Genomic DNA, 22,641 nt, shown 5'->3' on the forward strand with positions numbered 1-22,641 from the left:
CTAAGAATATCAATGAACTTATATAAATCTTGTGTAACAACACTAGACAAAGGATTATAACAACTTACATTGTACTATATTTGTATACACATGAATTTTTATACACATGATAATAGTGAACAATGAAAAATAGAGGACAGTTGAAGAATTATGTCATTTTGATAATGATGTTTTGCTATTGCATCTAAACCTTATATATTAAGAAATTAAAAGACAATTGACTTTAAGAGAAAAGGATAGATATCAATCATATAACATGACACAAAATGAGCTGAACAAATGAATGAACGACTGCCAAACTTAGTATAAACCTCACACTAATCAGAATCCGAAGCTACAGCAAACAGTGTACAAAGTAATCTAGCCTAACTTCACATAAAACTAATCTATCCACATAGTTGAGTGCATAGTCCTTGAATTTGTGTCGTTGTCGGATTAACAAGTGAATATGTCCTGCTTTTGCTCCTGTTCGAGCATGTCAACGTGTACTGATTCCCACTTTGCACAGCCTGACACGAGATGGGCTGCGTGTTGCAGCTCCATCTGGAAGTAGGAACGCAGCTGAGATAATGGCACCACGAGCAGTGATCGTTTAGATCCTCACCACGGAGAAGCAGAACCAGCCCCACCGTGAACCTATATATACAGCGTGCAGTTTAGCATTTTCAGTCGAAATAGAATAAGGCAGCATATAACATAACATAATTGGCCTAGTGAGATGGATAACTTGAGTTGGGACCTAACCACCCAAGAACCTTGAGACGGAACAATTTAGAGACGTACCCGACTATTAGAAAGATCAAAGAAAGCACCCAAAGGATGCATTGGTACGGCTTGAATCGGGGGGTAGCGGAAGTCACTGACCCAGCTGGAGCATATCTCTGGCTGACCCAACCAAACTGAGGGCGGATCAAGAACACGAAACCAAGAAGGAAACCGGACAAAAATCCACCAAGATGAGCAAAGTTATCAACGTGTGGGAGGATTCCTACTGCTAGGTTGATGGCAATAATCACAATAAGTGTAGACAAAGCTGCTATCTGAAAATTGAAGATTCTTGGTTTCAGCAAAAAAGATAAGACTTCATAAAAGCCCTGGATGCTAATGAGACGGTGAGAGAGATACCTTGTTAGCATATATACTCCAATTAGTAATAAGCTCCGACAGCATTCCTCCCAACAATCCAAAGAGAGCACCAGAAGCACCAACTGATATATTTGATTGAATGAAAAGAGCAGATAGAAGGCTTCCACCAAATCCAGAAATGAGATAAAGCAAACCAATTTTTGCTGAAAAGCACAACATATAACTAAATATGGATTGGAGAAAAATAGTTTCATGATACAAGCTGAACTTATGAGCCATATGCCATGAATTGACAGAAACATGGATGGCAAACATATAATCATCTTCTAATAACAATGTAAACTGCAAACACACTCAAATGTCTACAAACAGCATACTTAAAGTCACAAATCTAGATAGAGTCACAATCACAAGATATCAACATGCTATGATATTCATATTGTTCTATTATCTGAAACTTTACCAAGAGAATAGATTGTAATGTCTCGTTCAACCACATGATAGTTTATGCGGATAACAGAATCTAATTCCAATAGCATGTGTATGTACCATGTAGTGATTTAACATACCGAATCCAAATTCTCGCTCAAGTCGGATGCCAATGACTAACAGACTCAACATGTTGGCAAGCAAGTGAAAAACTCCCCCATGTAACCACATACAGGTGATAAGCCTCCATCCTTGATGTTGATGTACAACTTTACCCACATCTAGAGCCCCCATCTTCTCCAACCTAAACCAAGTGAAGATTTCAAATGATTTTTAGAGGTCATCCAGTACTAAACCACCACTCGCTCACAAACGAAATCAAGGTATTCGATGACCTCCCATTTCCCACATACTAGAAAGAAAATAACAAGCCAAGTAGAAGAAATCGCAATCCGTCAGTACGAGACTATGCAGCTGAATTGTTAATAGAGCCATCCACAGCCCATAGGCATCAAAGCTCCATTGACAATACCATCATTTAGTATGTTTACAGGTCAAATTACATTACAAGTCAGCAATAAAACAGAGAATACAGTGAGGTTCCTGGAGTCAAGACTTGTGTTGTTTGAATTTCAAGATTAAGTGTCTCCAATCTAATTTTTTCTAGTTTGGTCATATTTCAAAATTAACACAACCCTCACAAGCCTAGTAAACAATTCAACTAGAAGCATATTATTCAAGATTGAGAATCGCAAAAAGAGCTTACGCGGAAGAGGAAGGGCCAAGAAGGGGATTTTCCTTGAAGGGCTGAAAGGAAAGCCTACCCAAAAAGGGAGCAAGGCAGGAGACGGAATTCTTGGGGCAATTATTGACAGCCATTGTTATAATAAATATCACCGTGTTTACGAGTATGAAGAAAGGTATGAGCCACGGGAACCATTTCTTGAAATGCTTTACTTCTCTGTAGACGACGGGAGCGGCAGGTGATGGCGACGGAGACTCGATGGAAACGGGGTGGATCATGTTGCTGCCCCGCCGTGAGTGGACTCGAACCTGTATGCTGTTGGCGGCATTCTCCATTTTGGGATCGGAGATATATGCAGAGAAAAAAGATTTTTGGTGGGTTTAAATTTGTTTGAGTAGGCTTGAATTTGGAGAAGAAGGTTGGTGGGGTGGGTGGCCGGCGATGAAGGAGGAGGAGATGGTTCGGTCAACTGTTTTAACCGTTTCCTCCTCTTTCTCTTTTTCTCCCTTTCTGTAATTATTAGCACTTTTTCATCTGCCGACGCTGCAAGCAAGCCAGTTCTTTGCTTGGACTTGAGTCCTTTTTTCTACTCCCTTTTCCAAATTTTAAGCCTGAAGACAAGTCATACATATGCTTTCCAATTCAATTAGTACTTTCTAGGAGTCACCTTTGGTGTGTTTACAAATTTAAGAATGTAAAGAATAGTGGATTGAAAAAGTTAGTGGAATATGAAATTCATTTTTTATGTTGATTTTATAATAGAATGTGAGTAAAGTAAGTTAGTGGAATTTGAGACCTACTTACCATTTATGGTAAAAGTGAAATGTCTCTTATTGTGGGACGAATCGAAATGACAAAATGTGACTCTTATTATTGGATGTAGGGAGTATTTGTTATTTTTCGACGATAAATTAAACACTCTCCTCATCCACCATTTAAAAAGTCATTTTGATTCGACATGAATTTTAAAATATTATTAGATCTTGTAAAGAACGGTAAAAAGAAGAAAGTAAGTGGAGCATGTGACCCATTTTTTACAAATAGATAACAAGTAAAGTAAGAGAGAGTATAATGTTAAGGAATGTTAAGGAGAGTCTCATCTACATTGCTATCTATTTTAATCTATTCTATTTCCTCATTAAGTATTTATTACTCCATCAATATTCCAAAATACATAATATTTCATTTCTAATGGATCATTAATTAGTTATTATTCATGTGATATTTCTACCTTTTAGAACTACAACCTATTTTTCATTGGAAATTAATATTTAACTATTATTAATGTGGAAATTAACATATATAGGTAGCATGCTATTTTGGAATATATGAGGATGCCTGGGTGTGAAGAAATGGATTGCTTAAAAGTCAAAAAAGTAGAAAGAAAATAAGCAAGCAATAATGAATTAATGAGAGCATCTCCAATGCTGGCGGACGTCAAATAGCCGTCAAATAGCCTTCACACTGCCACATCATCAGCACTACAATTCTCCTGCCACATCAGCTTGCCACATCAACTGGACATCAAATAGCCATCAAATAGCCTTCACACTACCTATCCACATCACTAATAACAATTATATAATTTAATTTACAATTGTATCAACATACATAATTTAATTTACGAGACAAATACGGAAAATTCGAATAATAATATTAAAATTTAAAAAGTACATTACTTTTAAAAAAAAGTACAACAATTTAAAAAAATTACAAAAAGTAAAAAGTACATTAATTTAAAAAAGTAAAACAAAATCACTCATCGCCGCCGTCCTCGTCTCCGTCGTCGCCCAACGCTTCTTCACTGCCGTCGCCGCCGCCTCCGTCGCCACCTACGCCGCGGCTATTCCCGCCGGTGTCCCTCCTCATCGCCTCCAGTTCTTCACGCTGGCTCTGGAGCAATACGCGAAGAAAATCCTTCACCTCGGGGTCCACCGCCGCTTGGAAGTCGGCTAAGGTCTTCACCATTTGAGCGCGCGTTTGTTGGCGCGCGAAGAATTTGAGCTCCTCGGTAGACCTGCCGAGGGGGGATGCCGAATGGACATCCTGGGAACTCGGTGTGCCCCCCCTCGCAACCTGCTGCGCCCGCCTTTGCCCAACCGGGCGAGGTCGGCGACCGAACGACCGAGGAGTCGGGACCTCCTGGGCCGTCTCGGGGAGGTCTGACGAACCACCGCTGCTGCCGCTATAATCTCCGGTATAGTTCAGTCTCTGCCTCTTCGGCCAGCCAGCGTCGACGCCTGCCCGGAATTTCTCCGACTCGTTGAGCACAACGTAGCAGTTCCAGTAGGTGAACTCATAGTACTTCTTATCCGGATCGGGGTAGGCTCTTTCCGCAATCCTCCTGCAGTCTTCCTCTGTTTGGCCACTGGTCTGCATGCGGAGGGCGTTGGCGTACAAACCCGAAAATCGAGAGACGCCAGCCCTGATTCGGTCCCAGCACTTCCGGACCTCCTCCCCGGTGCACGGTCTCCCTTCAGGGCAAAATGCCCTGTAGGCTGCAGCTATCTTCGCCCACAAGTTGACGATCCTCTGGTTGTTTGAAACGAGAGGATCGTCGCAAACACTCACCCACGCCTTGGCAACCGCAACGTTCTCCGCGTCCGTCCACTTCCTCCGGCCCCGGATTTCGGCGCGGGGCTGCGACGACTCGCCGACCTTCTTCGCCTTGCCCTTCTTCTTACCCCGCCCTACTCCCTGGCTTTGAATGAGAGTTTCAGAAACGTCGTTAATATCAAAACCCAAGTCCGCTAAGGAGAAGGTCTCCGAATACTGTGCATCCGTTGGGGTCGATGTGTGCGAAGAACCGGTGGAAAAATCAAAAGTCGGCCGATAGGCGTTGTCCCCCCCGTGCGTCGCCTGCGACTGTGGAATCATATGTTGCGCCGGTGGCATCATCTGCTGCGCCGGTGGCTGCATGCCGGGTGCCCACCCCGGCATCATCTGCATAGGGGGCTGCATGCCGGGTGCCCACCCCGGAATCATCTGCTGCCACGGGTACACGTTGTAGTACCCGCTCATTGGAGGCCAACCACCTCCCCCAGGAGCCGGGGAAGTATGGGACCCTGCCCCGGGAGTCGGGGGCGTCTGAGACCCTACACCGGGAGCCGGGGGAGTCTGAGACCATCCCCCGGGATTAACTGGAGTACCTTCGTAGTTGTTCTCCATTGCTCGTTATTGATCTTGTACAGAAAGTAAGGTAGAGAGAGAGTACTCGTTAAAACAAGTGGTGCGAATGAAAATGAGGTTCAACGCGCGTATATATTGTGTTTTGCGAAAAAAAAAAAAAATATTTAAATCCGACGCCGGTTTGGCGCCGATCCGGGAGCCACAATGGCGCCCGTGAGGATCGGCGTGGGAACCGGCGTCAGCGCGGGAATCGGCATGGCGACGCCGATTTTGACGCCGATTTCGCCCACGCCGGTTCCAATGGTTCGGCGTCAAACCGGCGTGGGCGAAAAATCGGCGCTCCGGTGGTGACGCCGACCATTGGAGATGCTCTGATGGAGGGTAATATGCAGATTGCAGGCACGTGCAAGAATCCAAAGAGTGCTAAGACGGAGATTAAGATCCAAACATGATGTCATATGAATTTTACTATTTGCATTATTTGTGTCCAAGTCCACTCTTACATCTACCAATAAAATATAAATATTTGTAATACTATAGCTATCGATATGGGATTAGTTGTCAATATTCTTTTTCTCACACATGGCCATGGACACAGGACACTACACATAATTTAGATTTAAATCACGTCATCCAAATGGAGTCGGTCGCCACTCCAAAACTACAAACTAAAATTACATAATCTCATACTCACTACGTATAACTATCAATTAACATCATATCCACGTAAAAGAAGCTAATAAGCACCCGCCGATAGATATACTTGGTTAAACGAATTTTAATTTTTAAAAAAAGGAATTTTAATTTATTCCAGTTGATTGATTGCACTTCTAGACTCCGTTTTACACTTTTATTTGATTTGATTTGATTTTCGCAATGTGAGCAGGGGATCCCAACCCAAGGAATAGCATTCAAATGGGCACAGATCCTCTGCAGTTTTAAAAACCACTGCACAAGCTGCTGTGGTTAAAACGCAGCCATATTCTCACTCAAGACTTTGACACAATCCCTTCATTTCCTTTTTCCTTTTGCTATAGTAAATTTTAGTTTGATTGCCATTACAAAAAAAGATGGGAGTACCTACTACAAGTTATAAGTATTTTTTAGGTGAATTTAAAAGTCCAAATAAATAGTGAAGATCAATTATATGTACTAATTAATAAACTTAATTGGTAATGTTTAAATAAAATGAAGTGTTCCAAAACTAAAAACTAAAATAGCAAACAGAAAAAGTAAATGAATAGGATTTTGTCTATTTCATGCTTTTAATATGCAATTAGCTGCGTTTTAACCACACCAGCTTGTGCTGTGGTTTCTAAAGCTTTGACCCAAACCATCAATTTCGTGCAAATTTGTGTTGGGTTATTGTATCGTGCCAAAAATTAGGGGTGAAAAAATGTGTAGCGGGTAATGGATAATTCCCATCTCGACCCGCTACCTGCCGGGTATGGGGTACCCACTACCCGACGATAACGGGAGACGGGGCGGGATCCGGTAGTATGTTTTAGAGTTTTGCGGGTAGCGGGTATACCCACTATACCGATAATACCCTTTATTATTAGTATTAGCCATATACCATATTTTAATACTCCCTTCGTTCCGTATTAATAGAGACATGTCAAATAGTTAGAGTGGAGAAAAAAAAGTAAGTAGTTAAATAATAATAGTCATATACACACTCATTTTGAAAAATTAAAAATAAATAGTTAAAATGGAGAAAATATAAAGTAAGAGAGATGATAATGTAGAGAATAGTATTAATATTATTTTTTTCTAAAATGAGTAAAGAAAATGAAATGCCTCTATTAAGGCGGAACAATGAGAGTACTTTATAAAATCTAAGAGTTCTTTTGAAACATTTTTATATTCCAATGAACATACAATTGAAAACTCACCGGAACTAGCTATAGAGTTCGGTGATCATTAATTGGGCAAGAATGGGGTCAAATCATGAGAAACACGTCGGTTCGGTGTTGACTTATTATCTATGCATGGCCCTAGTTTGTAGATGAGGCCCGCACTGTAAACTTAGACTTTAGGCATAAATAATTCAGGCGGAGCACTTGGTTTGGTAAATCTTGTCTGCTACAGTTCATCAAAATTGGTGGTGAAATGACTACATGGCCCCTCAGCTTTTTGGGGTTCCCACCATTTACACAGTATGGTGCATTTGAGGGTTCAAAATTGTGTGGCTACTTTCTCTCACTTCTCTCTTCTCCCCAAACGGTGCTGCAGAAATTGGTTCGAACATCCAACTACTTTCCGGCATTGCGACTCCGTTGTGTCGTGTGACGAACGGTAGACTTCCGTTTGGGGTTTAATATCTCTACTAGGGGTGAGCAAAAAAACCGGAAACCGAATATCCGAACCGAACCAAACCAAAATTTTAAAATTCGGTTCGGTTTTTTCGGTTTTTCGGTTTGGTTCGGTTTTAAAAATAAATAAAAAATTGGTTTTTCGGTTCGGTTCGGTTCGGGCGAAGAAAAAAACCGAAAAACCGAATTATATATATATTCTATTAATATAATATATTATATTATATATAATATATATATTCTTTTAATATATTCTACTATATAATATATATTATATGTATTATTAATTTTATATTATATATAAATATTCTATTAGTATATATAAAATAAAATAAAATACACATATATAAATATATATTTATTTTTTTCAGGTTTTTCGGTTTTTTTTCGGGTTTTTCGGTTTTGTTCGGGTTTTTCAGTTTTTTAAGTTCGGTTTTCGGTTTTTCAGTTTTTTGGGTTCGGTTCGGTTTAAATTTTGAACTAAATTCAGTTTTTCGGTTTTGGTTCGGTTTTGGCAAAAAACCGAACCGAAACCCGAATGCACACCCCTAATCTCTACCCATTCGTATTTTTTTCTGATATTTTTCTTGGATCTGGCCATGTGACTGTGTTGTGTTTGTTCTCAGATCCGGCTACCACGGCTGCTTAGTGGAGGTGCTATACTCACTGTCGACAAGATTTTGAAAAGGTATGCCGTAGTCAGTACTTTCTCACACATCTTCGGTACTGTACCTTGTACCAATATGTTTCAAATTTATCATTTACATTTGCCTCTCTGTTATCCTTCAACTACTATGTCTTCTGTGTGTGTTGGTATGTGGTCCGTTTGATGCTTCCATAGATGAGGAAACCCGGTACTACTAACGGGATGCTGTACATGATGTTAGAGGATATAATGCATATGTTACGTATATAAACAACCACCCTCGTCCACAGGTGCATGTTGTGTTCTAGCCGGCGGAAAAGACGATTACTGATTGAGAACGCACACAGGTACAGTGTGATTAAGAAGATACCGATGCAAGTGAATCACCTAGATCGATTGGTAAATGTGACAGATTACGACTGCATAGCAAATCTACGGATGGACCGGAATACTTTTGGCCGTCTATGTTGAGTGTTGGCAGTCCGTTGTGGTTTGAAAACAGGAAAGTGTGTTGGGGTGGAAGAACAAGTAGCTATGTTCATCGGTGTGTTGGCACACCATCAAAAAAATCGTGTAGTGAAATTTCAATTTTGGCGGTCAGGCTCCAAGGTGTCGCATTACGTGAACAATGTGTTGGGAGCAGTTTTGAACCTGCACGGCCTTCTGTTGAAGACCTCGTTGCCAGTTTCGGTCGAATGTGCGGACTATCATTGGAAATGGTTCAAGGTCCGTTACATTGATTTGTCCACTTATATGTTTATGTCGTTATTAATGCAATTGTACAAATGTTCATTTGAATTTGGTTGGTAGGGATGTCTTAGTGCGTTTGACGGTACACACATCAACGTTTTAGTCAGTAGCACAGACAAGCCTCGCTATCGAACTCGTAAGGGTCAAATAGCTACAAACACTTTGGCAGTCTAAGACCGGAACATGCAGTTTGTGTATGTCCTGCCTAGATGGGAGGGATCAGCTGGGGATTCTAGGGTGTTACACGACGTCGTAGGTCGTAACGGCGGCCTGAAAGTTCCTCAAGGTCGGTAACCATGAGAAACCTTCCCTCGTTCTATTATACATACATTCAAAACATTTTCGTATAGACTTAACCGCTAAGACGCCTATGCCGTTTGTTTGTGTCACAGGCTGTTATTACCTTTGAAGGCTATGAAACAATTATACACACTACACTACCACAATGAAGGCTATGACATGTACACAAACCCTCTCCATTAATGTTTGATGCATGTACCACATGTCCACATCATTACTACAGTACGTACTCAAATATTTACTAAACTCGGAACATACAAGTGATGGTTGCCAAGGTGAATTTCCTATGCAATTTGTCTTATTGCATGAAATGTCTTGTGTGTAAGAGCAAAGCGTGTATGTTAGTCTGGTAACCCTCACGCGCTAAGCCCACAAATCGAGGTCACGTTACAATTTTTCAACATCTAAATCATGACGTAGCAAAACCTTGTTCGGTTGAGTAATCAAGGAAGATGTACAAAATCCTCCTCAATTATGGTGTTCGATGGATTGATGTGTTGCAGGGTACTAGTGTCGTTCGGTTGCGGACACCGATGAAATTTACAAAATCTCTCGTCCACATAGGGGTAGATGCGGGTAGGGGGTGGGGGTGTTGACACATAAGAGGGGTTCTCGTTTGATGAGCGGTAGTGGCTATCGATCATATCTCCTATATATATACAACACCTAAACCCTCCTATAACTCGCTAAAAAGTAACCATGCATCATTTCCCTCCACACCTAATGGTTCTAAACGTACCCTTACAATCGCACTATTTTTACGCAGGTAAATGGAATTCATCGGTGGATGGTGTGCTAATAGAGACTGAAGTGTGTGAGGAGAATAGAAAAAGTGCTCGTGCGTGCGTCTGGTGTTATACTAGGTCGAGATGCCAAGTCCTATGAATCCACTAGATCACTTGGTCTAGGAACTCAAGAGAACATAGAATTTTATGTCGTTGGGCACACTAAACTCCCCTTCAAAGATCCCTCAACCCGAATACTATGGATTAGTATAGAGAATCAGGGGTTGATCCCACGAAGATGGACACGTAAGAAAGCATTTAGAAACTTTGGACAAGGGCGGCTGCTGCCACGCAAACTGGGTTGAGGTTTAACTACGACTAGACCTAGGCAAGAAATGTAAACACTAGACCTAGGAAATTGTAAACATGCTGAGATCAAACATCATCAAGACTACGGGATATTAAATTCTCTTCCTAGACCGTGTAAACGGCTACCTAATAGAACCAGACATGAAGCATATAACAGTGGGGACCATAATTCCAGAATTGGAAAGTACGGCAGAAAGACTGCAAATAACAAACCGAAACTCTAACTAACAATGACATGCATTTCTTTAACTGAATCAAAAACGCAGATGAAGAAAACAGAGCACGTACCTAGACTCGAACAGAATATAAAAATTGGGTCGTCGAAAACTTACAACAAACCGGAAATAATACAGATCTACATATACTAGACGGAATGAAATGAAAGCACCAAGGATAGGCATAAATTTAAACCAACTCTGCTCAGATTCATGTCGGATGCTTAATCCACTCCGGATCCAAGTTATCCGAACCAAACAACAACCTCAATCAACTCCATATCTTCCGATCTAACAGATCTACTCCGATCAACACCGAATTTAAACGATTCCAATCAACTCAGCTACAACACCGAATTCAAACCTCCGATTCAACCACCAACAATTTCTGATCAACCCGATCCAGCCATTATTCTGCACAAATTCAGTGAGCAATTGCGAAACGCATCCAACACAAGTAAACTAACTCAAACTCCAGAAAATCACAGGAGAGAAATCAGAAATCAACATCAACGACATAACAGAAAATTACACTTGCATTAAACATAAAAATATTCGGTAAAAACAGAGAGCCGAGCTCCGAACAGCGAAGCTCGGTAAAATCCACAAAATACGAGAAATAAACTGGAAATTGTTTCTTCGCCCTCGACAGGATGGTGTTACACCCAGATGGAACTAAAGTAAACAGGAAGTGAACCCAGCCGTGAACCCCCAAATTTCCCAAAGAGAACCCAAGTGTGTAAGAGAAAAGTGAGCTCCTAGCTACAATCCGTAACGAGGCCTCCACCGAGAAGGTCCCTCTAGAATGCATGCTTCCTTCCTTATATAGGCGCAGACATAATCTTCTAGAAGCCTTCGTAGAAATCTCCATTCTACCCTTCAGCTCCGAGATTTCCTCCGTCTTGCAATTTTCCTCCACAATGCTCACTTCTTCGCCAGGTTCCTCGGACATGTGATTGTCCTCTTTTTTTCCTGGACCTGGCGAAATTCTTCTACACACCTGGCTTAAAACTTGTGTTAGACCCAGTAAATCCACGAATTTATCCCATAGACCTATGCATGAAATTAGCCTTATCAGAGACCCTCATGCAGCTGAAAAATGAGATAGGGTTCATGTACGAAGCTTTTCCAAGCTACTCCATGTCTTGTGCAGTATGAGAGGTACAAGGCAGATGCAGGATAGCTTTCACGGCGATTGACATTGCAAACCGTCTGAGTCTACTTGCAATGCATTGTACCACGTTCAGGGAGGTCATCACCTCCAACGGTACGTATTGGGATAAGATGGACAAGTTCGTGTATGCCGCCGAATGCGTGTGGGTTAGATTGATTGAGATGCGTTAGGTGAATAACACAATCGCCTAGTAATTTGCATGTGATCTTTAATTTGTGTAATGTATAACGTGTGTTCCTTTTTGGCAGCACAACCCATTCGCGGCAACATATTATTATCACGACAAGCCAGAATACTATCGGCTATTGGCTATGTTCGGATACCCTCGTGCCCAATCTAAGTTCTACACCAGAGGTCATACACATCTCGACATCTTCCGATGACATATCTTTGGAGGAATACTTAGACATCATGGACGTGGATGTCCATGATAACGATGTAACCTCACCGTATGTACGACGTAAGTTGTTCGATGAAGATGATGTCCCAATTGCTGAGGGAGGCTCAAACCCTAGTGCAAGCCCAAACACATGCAACCTCATACCTAGGGATGTCAATGTAGCCCGCAACTCGTGGGCTGGCCCGAATAGCCCGCCAAATTTATAGGGTTAGGGCTGGAAATTTCTAGCCCGATAAAATTAAAACCCGATTAGCCCGCACCCGATTAACCCGAGACCCGTTAGGGCTAGACCCGAAAACCCGATGGGCTGGCCCGAAAACCCGATAAAATTTCTATTATTCTATTTTTTACTTCTAATTCGACACTTCATTGATTAATTTTTTAATATAGATAACTACAAAAATAACTTCCAATTTTATATTAAATATACAAATTATATATTGAATTTTTATTAATATAATAATTGATAAATAAATTAAAAACTTCAAATTCACTTAAAAAATATTTAAATTTCTAAAACATGCATTAAAATTTCACGAAATATCTCAAATATTAGTATTTGATCATGTTTATGATTGAGTTTGACCATATATCTCAAATTTATCTTAATTAAAAATTTTACATTTTATGAATATAACTAATTTTCATCATTATTTATTGGATTGATCGCATGTTAATCTTATCGGTAGCAAACCGATTAACCCGCTGGGCTAGCCCGAAACCCGAGCTTTTAGGGTTAGGGTTGAACGTTTACAACCCGAAAGAATTCACAACCCGATTAGCCCGCACCCGATTGACCCGCAACCCGAGTAGGGCCGGCCCGAAACCCGATGGGCCGGCCCGATTGACATCCCTACTCATACCCAACGGTGGATTCCTCATGCCCAAAACCTTCTCACCATTCGCTAGCTCATGTGCATTGAACTCTCCTTTCGGGTGGGCGAGACTTGGTCCTTAGTATGATGCACAAGCATGTTATAATATCTACTACGTAGTCACGCCGGTTTATATTTTTGGCAAAGTTGCGGCCCCCAAATTTGGTTCATTTGCTTTTGCTGGCTTAGGGCGTAGGGGTTTATGTTTGCATGTTATCATACCCCATGTTGCTTTTATGGTTGTTTGTACATACAATGCATTTGTTGTTTATGTTACTTGAACAATGTATGCTTGGTCGTGCGTTTGTAGGTATGCATTTAACACAAAACACCAACACATAGGTTATCCGTAGTAGGTAGTCCAATTTACATGCAAACACAAAGTTATCCGTAGAAGATGAGAACCATTAACTACCAACACACGGTGGGTGATACAAAACTACCTCTGCAACGGTAGTGTTTCAACAAAAAACACCACAAACATAGAAAATGTGAACCATTAACTACCGGCAGACGGTGGATGATACAAAACTACCTCTGCGATGGTAGTGAGTCAACAAAAAATACCACAAACGTAAATAAGCACACTACCACAACTTAAATATTAATATGCGTCTTTCTAACACACATAACCTATGCCACACCACTCACATATTCCTATCACTTGTTCATTAGCTTCAGAAGGTAACCAAGTCGAGCTTGTGCCGGTATGCCCATGAACACCTCGAGCTTCGGTGGTTTATCTCCCAAAATATATTCACAGTAGGTACCGCTGGTCAATGGTAAGTCCATCCACGTCACTGAGCTTGTCAAACACAGCCTGTCGGGCCTGACCGAGATCAAAGTCGTAGCTGATCCTTAAAGAAATCATCTCCAACTTTGAGTTCGTCTCTACATGTAAGGTAGCCAAAAAATCCATCAACATTGCATCGGTATGGATTGCCTTACGCTTTTCGTCGGACATTTTCGCCGTAGATGAGGGCTTGTCGCTGTTGGCTGAGCTGTTGGGCTGGCCTAGAGGATTCTCTTCCGGTTCCCCTACTTGGGGTGGAGGTGGTGGCGTGAAATCTGGCAGTGAATCACTCTCATCGCAATGGCTTCCACCACTAACGACGTCAGGGTCGCCGAGCCGTGCAGCCGCTACGGATACACTCTTTGCTCCGGCGCCTGTCGCACGGTCTTTGCCGTATATGCATTTCCAAGTCTCCCAAAAAGGCGAAGACTTGTTCCGTATGAACTTCGCTTTGGGGTCCACCTACGTGAGATAAATAATACTCCCTCCGTCCCAGTTTAAGAGTCCTATTTTGTCATTTCCGTTCGTCCCAGTTTAAGAGTCCTATTTAGAATTTATCATATTTGGCCATGAAATTTAACCTCATTGTTGATGAATTTTACACTCAAATGCCATTACTTTCATAAAAATAAAACAAAACAAAATCCTAAACATACAAAAAGTCAAAAGGATCGCACCTTCCACTACCCACTTCAATTATTACACACTCCAACAACCACTGCCTCACTTGATTTATTACACACTCCACAAATTTCTTAAAACCCGTGTCATAACTAAATCTTACTCTTAAACTGAGACGGAGGGAGCACATATCAAATGAAGGACAATTAGTCAAACATGCACATCGGAAAACAGCCTGACCTGCACAACATGCTCCCACTGCTCGTCGTCGATGTCAATCTTGTAATCGCCATTCGAACTAAACTCTACACCCGTCCTCTCCAGAATGTTACGCAGGCTAGTGTAGCTTGTTTTCCATAAGCTGATCTTGGACACGATATGTGGAGAACCTTTGATATCCGACGACGGAAATTCTTGACGTATGCTATCCTCACACCGCTGGAAATAACCAGACCTAAAGCCATTGTTAGATTTCCACCCTAACGCCACAAGTTCGACCAAAGTCGCAGCTAAGATTTCCTCTTCCCGGTGAGATCACGTTCGATGCGTCTAATCACCCTTTTCGAATTTCCGATGTGGTTTTCCGGGAACCCCTACAAGATATATGGAAGTGGGTCAACAGTTAAACCATAATCAAAGGCCATAAAAACTGATGACATACAGTACTTTGGAGTACAAACCTGCAACACTGCCGACTCCATCAACTCCGGACCCCACGACAACCATCGACTACGACATGTTGTATAGCAGAACCAAACACCTTGTTACAAAGAAAAGAAGGGAACAAATTGAGGAAAACACCGTGTATGATGTACCCAAAGATGGAAGAAAGGATGTGTCTGGGATGATTGATGAGGCAGAAGCAATGTCTATATAAAGAGCTCCCTTGACACGAACCAAGGAAAAATTAGGAGGGGAATTCGAATATTTTGTTTTTCGTTGTACCACGTTATTGATGAGGAAGGGTAGTACAGGAATTCATGATAAAGAATAGGGACAAATAAATCTTCATGCGCTGAAGGATCTCACCTTCCACACAATTGTTTCTGCATTTCACAATTGAGATGAAGCGAACGAGCCCTAATAAAGTAAATTAGGGAACATTAACAGTCATTATGATTTTTAAATTTTTTATTAGGATTTCGGGTCGGATACGGGTACCCGCAATGTCGGGTACGGGATTCCCGACACGGGTATCGGGTAATCCCGGTATGTCGCGGGGTCGGGTATTGGGACAACAAATTTGGCTAAAATCGGGTACGGGTACCCGCGAGTAACCCGTTTCGCCACTCTTAGCAAAAATTATCAACCCTAGATTTTAGATTGAAAAAAAATTAAGAAAAGAACAATGAATGAAAAACGCAAAAGTGTAAAGTTCAAAAAAATTTTACAATATTTTTCAAGGACCGTAAATATAAAAATATAGAATAAAAAGATAATATTTGGTAGAGTACCTTTTGCAACGGGAAGGAGAATCCATGCCCAGATTTTTGAATTTAAACTATGAAAGCGCACATTCAAAATTTTCCTATTTAGAAAATTTCAACATCATCTTCTCATCTCCTCTGTTGTTCAAAAATATCAAATTGTCATGGCCACTCAACCAGAAAAGCTCTGCTTCACACCTCAGCGGCAAATCTTTTCAACCCCAGCCAAAGATCGTCACCAATCCATCTCAATTGCCCAGGTCAGAGTGATAGTACGACTTCGCCCCTTTCTCCCTCATGAAATTTCTACAAGAAATGGATACCCCATCTCCTGCGTATCTCTACAAGAATCGGAAGACTCTTCCTCAAATGAAGTCACCGTTCTTCTCAAAGAACAAGAAACCAGGTAAATCCTCGTGACTTGAAATTTTCAATTTTGGGTTTTCGAATGAGTAATTGATATTTTCCCGTGGATGTAGTCGAAATGAGTGCTTCAATTTGGATGGTTTTTTCGGGCAAGACGACAACAATGTGGGCCAGATTTTCGACAGGGAAGTGAGGCCTTTGATTCCAGCATTATTTCAGGGATATAACGCCACCATCTTTGCTTACGGCGCCACCGGTAGCGGAAAGACTTATACTATGCAGGTTTCATTGCTTAAAACACAACTTAAATTTGATACTAATAAATAGGACTCAGTTTCAAAATTCATGACATGCTAGTATTTTGCGTTGAATTTGACATGATTTTCCCATATATCTAGATAAGATTCTCTGTACTATGTTAGGAGCTTAACCTTCATTTGGTGAAATGAAAATTGCAGGGGAGTGATTTGCTGCCTGGTGTAATGCATCTTGCGGTTGCGAGCATCTTGTCCGAGTGCAAGTGTACGGGAAGTAGCATTGCAGTATCGTACTACGAGATATACTTGGACAGATGTTATGATCTATTAGATCCTAAAGAAAAGGAGATCATGGTTTTGGATGACAAGGATGGACAGATGCATCTCAAGGGGCTAGCTCAAATTGAGGTTAACTCAACCAGCAAGTTTCATGAGATTTTCAACTCTGCACTCCAAAGGCGAAAGGTTGCTTGCACGGGTCTGAATGATGCATCAAGCCGTAGCCATGGCGTGCTAGTGATTACTGTATCCACCCCTTCTCATGAATCAACCAAAAAAAGTGTCACTGGCAAACTTAACCTCATTGATTTAGCAGGTTTTCAGTAACTGGCCTACTGTTTCTGTTGTGGAATCTCAAGAAAGTTATTCTAACATTTGATTGTCTACCAATGTAACTTAGGTAATGAAGACAACAGGAGAATTTGCAATGAAGGAATTCGACTTCAAGAGAGCACTAAGATCAACCAATCTCTTTTTGCACTATCGAACGTGATATATGCACTTAATAACAGCAAGCAGAGAGTACCATACAGAGATAGCAAATTGACACGCATATTACAGGATTCTCTCGGAGGAACAAGCCGTGCCCTTATGGTGGCTTGTCTGGTATATCAACTTGATCTTTTCTGATGTGTTTTTTGCGCTTTGAACTTGCAAGAACCTTGTATTAACTTGGGCTTCTTGGGTCATAGAATCCAGGAGAGTACCAAGAATGTGTTTATACAGTTAGCTTGGCAGCACGGTCTCGCCAAGTTTCCAATTTTGTATGCCCTGCTCATAAAAAAGCAGACTCAAACATGAAAGTTGACATGGCGGCAAAGCTCCAGACATGGCTAGAATCCAAGGGCAAAACGAAAGGTGGTCAGAAAATATACACTTCTCCATTTTACAGTAGAAGTCCTTGTTCAGTGAAACCTGTAAGGAAATTGAATACTTTTACACCATCAACTAAAGCTGTCAGAAACAACGAACAAGTTCCAGATTCAAAAGAGAGGTGATGATTTTTGCATTACTATGATGTGACATGATCTTTCCCGTGAATGCTAAACGCTTAAGTCATTGTTTATCCCCAGGAGTTCATGTAAAACAGGAAAAAAACTATTTCAGGGTGGAGTTTACACTGACTATAAAAGAGAGGTTAGTGTTCATGTGATTTATATCAACCGAAACTTAAAATTACATATACTTTCAAGTAATCTGATTTTATTGCACAGGTTGAAAACCTTTCTGCTGCAGAAACTAACCAAGACAAGCTTTCTGTCCCAGTTTCTGTCAATGCATCAAAATCAAATCCTGCTGGTACACTATCTCTTGCCTTAGTTTCACAAAGCTTTTATCTATATACATTAAACTACTTTGAGAAGGAAATTTAAAAGTGCTTTTCAAGTATGTGTAATACTTCTTTATTCCAGATGAACTACAATATGGGAAGGAAACAACAACAAACAAATGCGTCGATGCCAGTGGCCTATTGCAGGAAAATGAGAAAATCGAAGCACTTGAGAAGCCCTATAGGAAGGTCCTTTCACCAATTCACTCCAACATTGAGAGATCCCATTTTGTTTCTTCGGATCCAAAGACTCCTACATCACGTGCAGTAACATGTAATAGAGAAAATAGCATCCATGAGTATGGTACCCCACTTGATAAAATTACTGCTCGGAGCTCCAGCTTGAAGGTATTGCCTCACTTGTTTCCCTTGTAATTTACACGGCTCTGTTTCCTGTGCTGATAGATATAAATGGATTTCTTGGACAGACTTCTCTTCTCCAAGATTACATAGAATTCTTGAATACGGCAAGCAGGTATCAACACCGTTTACTGTTACTATACATGTAAGTGCATTACTCTTATTCTTGAGTTTGTATTGAACATTTTCATGTCTATTATGCCAGTGAGGAGCTAATGGAGCTAAAGGTAGCATTCCCCTCGGATCACCATGGACTATAATAGAATTCCCAACTCTGTAAATCATAATTAGTTACTCCTATTTATCGTTGCAGGGCATTGGGCAAAAGATGGCTAATTACATCATTGAGCTGAGGGAAACAAGTCCTTTAAAATCTGTAAGAAAAAACACACAAATTATTATTGCTACTTTACCCATGGTAAGAGAGCTTAGGTTACAAAGTCGCCACTAACTCTCTAATTCGACCTTTTGTAGCTCGGCGATCTGGAGAAGATAGGCCTTTCCTCAAAGCAGGTATGGCATATGTTTTCCACAAGAACTTTTTGTGTTGGATTGAAACAGAAATATTGAAGAAATATTACTATTTAGGTGCATAACATGTTTGGAAGGGCTGCAAGAGGACTTCTTGAGAATTTCATACACAAAGCCTAGGATCAGAGCTGCAAAGACAACAGAAATTTGAGCCTGTGCTGATATTAGGTTCTGCATTTCCTGTTGAGCTTGCTCTTGCTGTGTGTTACTGAATTTGAGTGTTTAGAGATACGTTTGTCCATGTATTAACTAGGAATTTAGCTGTCACGTTACTATAGTGACAAAGTAATCTTATTTTTCTTCTCTTATTTTTACTGTGAGTCATGCATGGGTTGTAGGGCAAAGTAATCTTTCAAGATTTTCAGTCAAGATTGTATAACAAAATAAAAAAGGTGAAATAAAGCAATAGATAAAACATGATATAACAAGACCAATAATAATATAATACTAACAATATGGATGGATTTAGTGAGTTTACAAAGTTACAAGATCAAGTGAATGAAGCCGAGATCCATCCAAGCTAATACTAGTAAAAGACGTAAACAACCACACTCCATCAGAAAAGGCAACAAACTTATTAGAAAAGGCTATGAGGGCCTTTTGGTAAATAAAAACACGATACATATATATAAAAGGTGTTCATCTCTGTTTGGGGATGGAACCTCGATTTCACTTGCAGTTGCACGGATCGCAGGTGCAGTTAGCTCCGCACTTGCATCCGTTCTCTCCTTCGCCCATACCCATCTCCACTCCCTCAGAGAATCTATACAAAATTACAGAATAAATTATTGATTGAATCGAATTGAATTGAAAAATCGGCGAATCAAAATCAGACTTACGTCTTCTGAGGAGCAACTCCGAGCACAAGGGTTTCGGCGGCGCCGGCAGCCTCGGAGTAGTTCAACCCCGGGTACATGCTGCAACTGTAGATATGGTATGAATCGATTAATGAAACTGTTGAAGGATGGGTAGGAATGGAGAATTGAGATGATTAATTACCCATTGCAGCCACTACCGCACTTGCAGCTGGATCCGCAACCACAGTTACCAGAGCAGCAAGACATCTTTTCTGATTAATTATGCAAACTTGTGATAGATGAATGAGTGTTTTGATGTGAGAAGCAATGTTCGATCGACTCCTCGATTTATAGGGGTGCGAGGCCGAGGAAGCGTGGACATCATCATTACACGTGGCAGTATCCGATCGGTCTGTTTTCATCTACACCGAGTATGGGACCCACCGAGATATTTCTAGACTTTAGCGTTGATTATTATATTGTGGAAATTTCTATACTTGATTGCGAAATAAAGTTGTCTAATCTAATCCACAACTCCTTAAAGTTAACAAAAGTCATATTAGCCATCCACAATAGGAATAGCCCAGCAATAGCCCAGCCATAACCCAGCCACTGCCACATCATCAGCACTAAAAATCCTCCTGCCACATCATAAATAGCCCAGCCATAGCCTAGCCACATCATAAATAGCCCAGCCACATTAATAGACACATCACTAATAACAATTATATAAAATGACATAATTAACAATCACACAATATACGGAATTTAATTTACGAGACATATACGGGAAAAGTTTAATAATACTATTAAAATTTAAAAAAGTACAATAATTTAAAAAAAGTACATTAATTTTCGCGTATATATAGTGTTTCGGAAAATGACGAGCAAAGCGCGTATATATAGTGTTTCGGAAAAAAAAAAAAAATTTCGCGCTAGGCGGTGCGCTGGGCGATCCGGGCGCTGTAATAGCGCCGAACGGACCGCCCAGCCGACCGCCCAGCGCCACATAACCGCCCAGCGCTGCGCGGTTTCTCTCTCCACTCAGCTGCTGGGCGGCTGCAATAGACCGCCCAGCGAACCGCCCAGCGCCGGCGCTCGGCTGAGCGGTCGTTGGGCGCCTATTGTGGATGGTCTTAGAGATAGCATCACCCCACAATCCCATATTCAAACCTAGGAAATTTATCAAAATCATGAAATTTTGTTAAATTTTAATTTATTTTACACTTGTCAAAATTGGAATAGTAAATTATTTTTAGAGGCAAATTCATTGATAAATTAGTGACACATATACTACTAATCAATAATTAGTGGCACAAATATGTATAGTGTGACAATATAGAACTATGCAATTTTGAATATAAGAAACTAAAAATTATAGCACAAGTTTAATGCATTTAATTAATATGTTAGTTTAAGTTAATAGCTCTTTTATTAAGTGATGTCTCATTACACCTAAAATTCTTTTTTAATTACACAAAAAAATCAATCCCAAATTTACGGCCTAAAATGAAAAGTGCGAGTAGCATGGGACGGAGGGAGTACTACTAATCAATAATTAGTGGCACAAATATGTATAGTGTGACAATATAGATGACTGAACTATGCAATTTTGAATATAAGAAACTAAAAATTATAGCACAAGTTTAATCAAGTAGATCAATTGAGAATATTTGAAATTTCTTGTACTATTTCAAATTTCAAAATATGTACTGGTATAAATCCTAATATGATTAGATTTCATAATTTATATGCAATTAACCAAAATTTATACTCCCTTCTTCCCTGAAAACATCCCTGCAAAATTTTCACTCTTGCCATTTGAATCCATGCCCAGATTAGTAGTATTTCTTACTAATAATAGTAGCAGCATTTTTTTTCTTTTTATATCTCCTACTTTTACTTTGTTTAAAATTCATACTATTCCTAAATTTTTTATATCTCCTACTTTTACTTTGTTTAAAATTCATACTATTCCTAAATTCAATATGTTTAAATGATAAAGGAAGTAATATTTCCAATCATTTATACTAAACTCAAAGTCATTTTTTAGTGTAAGTCACACCAAAAAATAATTTTACTCCAACCATTTACATTAAATTCAAATTTTACACTGTGTATATGTCACATAATTTTACTTACTCCAACTATTTACACCAAACTCAAATTTGACACCATTTTTTGCGTACATATATCATAAAATTTTAGCAATAACTTCATATTTATTGCTAAATATAAATCTAGAAATTAATATAATTAAAGAAGTTTTCTACACCAAAAATAAATAAAATTTGATTCTATATGTTTGAATATATCTAGTAAATATGGGGCGTGGATAGTGTACACTATATTTGGGTTATAAAGTACTCATACTAGGCTACTACTACTATGAAAAAGAAGAGGGAATGGAGACTACTTTTAATAGAAATCACTCTTTAAGAGTAGGTGGGGTATAATTCAAATTCATCCGTTGGTTGTGCACGGGAATATCTTTTTGCTATTGAGCCCAACCCATTAATTATTTCATTTATCTCTCAGATATTACAAGATTCCAACTTTAAGCAATCATTAAATTTTTTATTAAAAAATATAGCTACAAGAATCAAAATCGTAAAAAAGGGGGCAACCAATTGAAATCAGAACATTTTTTAGTGGATTATTTTTTAGTATCTAAACTTTGTCAAAATATTAAATGCAATCTTCATTCTTCCAAATACCATCA

General features: G+C 40.0%; 3 protein-coding genes across 3 annotated transcripts; 1 reads left to right on the forward strand and 2 right to left on the reverse strand.

Annotated features, from left to right (window-relative positions):
* Nucleotides 1–222: 222 nt before the first annotated feature.
* Nucleotides 223–2,874, reverse strand: LOC121795408 (RHOMBOID-like protein 1). The gene is made up of 5 exons (XM_042193935.1): nt 2,282–2,874; nt 1,656–1,819; nt 1,126–1,289; nt 784–1,040; nt 223–636 (listed from the first exon to the last, which is right to left on the reverse strand). Exons 1-5 carry the CDS (start codon nt 2,593–2,595, stop codon nt 387–389), a joined length of 1,149 nt encoding a protein of 382 aa, XP_042049869.1. The 5' UTR covers nt 2,596–2,874; the 3' UTR covers nt 223–386.
* Nucleotides 2,875–16,042: 13,168 nt separating this feature from the next.
* LOC121795409 (kinesin-like protein KIN-10B) lies at nt 16,043–19,430 on the forward strand. The gene is made up of 13 exons (XM_042193936.1): nt 16,043–16,405; nt 16,479–16,647; nt 16,824–17,217; nt 17,302–17,507; nt 17,594–17,895; nt 17,975–18,038; nt 18,116–18,200; nt 18,314–18,579; nt 18,660–18,706; nt 18,797–18,818; nt 18,905–18,967; nt 19,066–19,104; nt 19,180–19,430. The coding sequence occupies exons 1-13, from the start codon at nt 16,164–16,166 to the stop codon at nt 19,240–19,242; spliced, it is 1,962 nt and encodes a 653-aa protein (XP_042049870.1). The 5' UTR covers nt 16,043–16,163; the 3' UTR covers nt 19,243–19,430.
* Nucleotides 19,431–19,544: 114 nt separating this feature from the next.
* On the reverse strand, nt 19,545–20,278 carry LOC121795410 (metallothionein-like protein type 2). The gene is made up of 3 exons (XM_042193937.1): nt 20,122–20,278; nt 19,962–20,045; nt 19,545–19,885 (listed from the first exon to the last, which is right to left on the reverse strand). Exons 1-3 carry the CDS (start codon nt 20,184–20,186, stop codon nt 19,792–19,794), a joined length of 243 nt encoding a protein of 80 aa, XP_042049871.1. The 5' UTR covers nt 20,187–20,278; the 3' UTR covers nt 19,545–19,791.
* Nucleotides 20,279–22,641: the final 2,363 nt, after the last annotated feature.

Source organism: Salvia splendens, chromosome 3 (genome assembly GCF_004379255.2).
Source record: "Salvia splendens isolate huo1 chromosome 3, SspV2, whole genome shotgun sequence".
Classification (NCBI taxonomy): Eukaryota; Viridiplantae; Streptophyta; class Magnoliopsida; order Lamiales; family Lamiaceae; genus Salvia; species Salvia splendens.

Coding starts and splice junctions, on each gene's coding strand:
- LOC121795410 (XM_042193937.1), bottom strand. CDS start 20,186: ATGTCTTGCTGCTCTGGTAACTGTGGTTGCGGATCCAGCTGCAAGTGC. Junction 20,046..20,121: donor TGCGGTAGTGGCTGCAATGG/GTAATTAATCAT, acceptor CCATATCTACAG/TTGCAGCATGTACCCGGGGT. Junction 19,886..19,961: donor GGAGTTGCTCCTCAGAAGAC/GTAAGTCTGATT, acceptor AATTTTGTATAG/ATTCTCTGAGGGAGTGGAGA.
- LOC121795408 (XM_042193935.1), bottom strand. CDS start 2,595: ATGGAGAATGCCGCCAACAGCATACAGGTTCGAGTCCACTCACGGCGG. Junction 1,820..2,281: donor CTTGGCCCTTCCTCTTCCGC/GTAAGCTCTTTT, acceptor CACTTGGTTTAG/GTTGGAGAAGATGGGGGCTC. Junction 637..783: donor TTGATCTTTCTAATAGTCGG/GTACGTCTCTAA, acceptor CTGTATATATAG/GTTCACGGTGGGGCTGGTTC.
- LOC121795409 (XM_042193936.1), top strand. CDS start 16,164: ATGGCCACTCAACCAGAAAAGCTCTGCTTCACACCTCAGCGGCAAATC. Junction 16,648..16,823: donor GAAAGACTTATACTATGCAG/GTTTCATTGCTT, acceptor TGAAAATTGCAG/GGGAGTGATTTGCTGCCTGG. Junction 18,580..18,659: donor CTCGGAGCTCCAGCTTGAAG/GTATTGCCTCAC, acceptor TTTCTTGGACAG/ACTTCTCTTCTCCAAGATTA.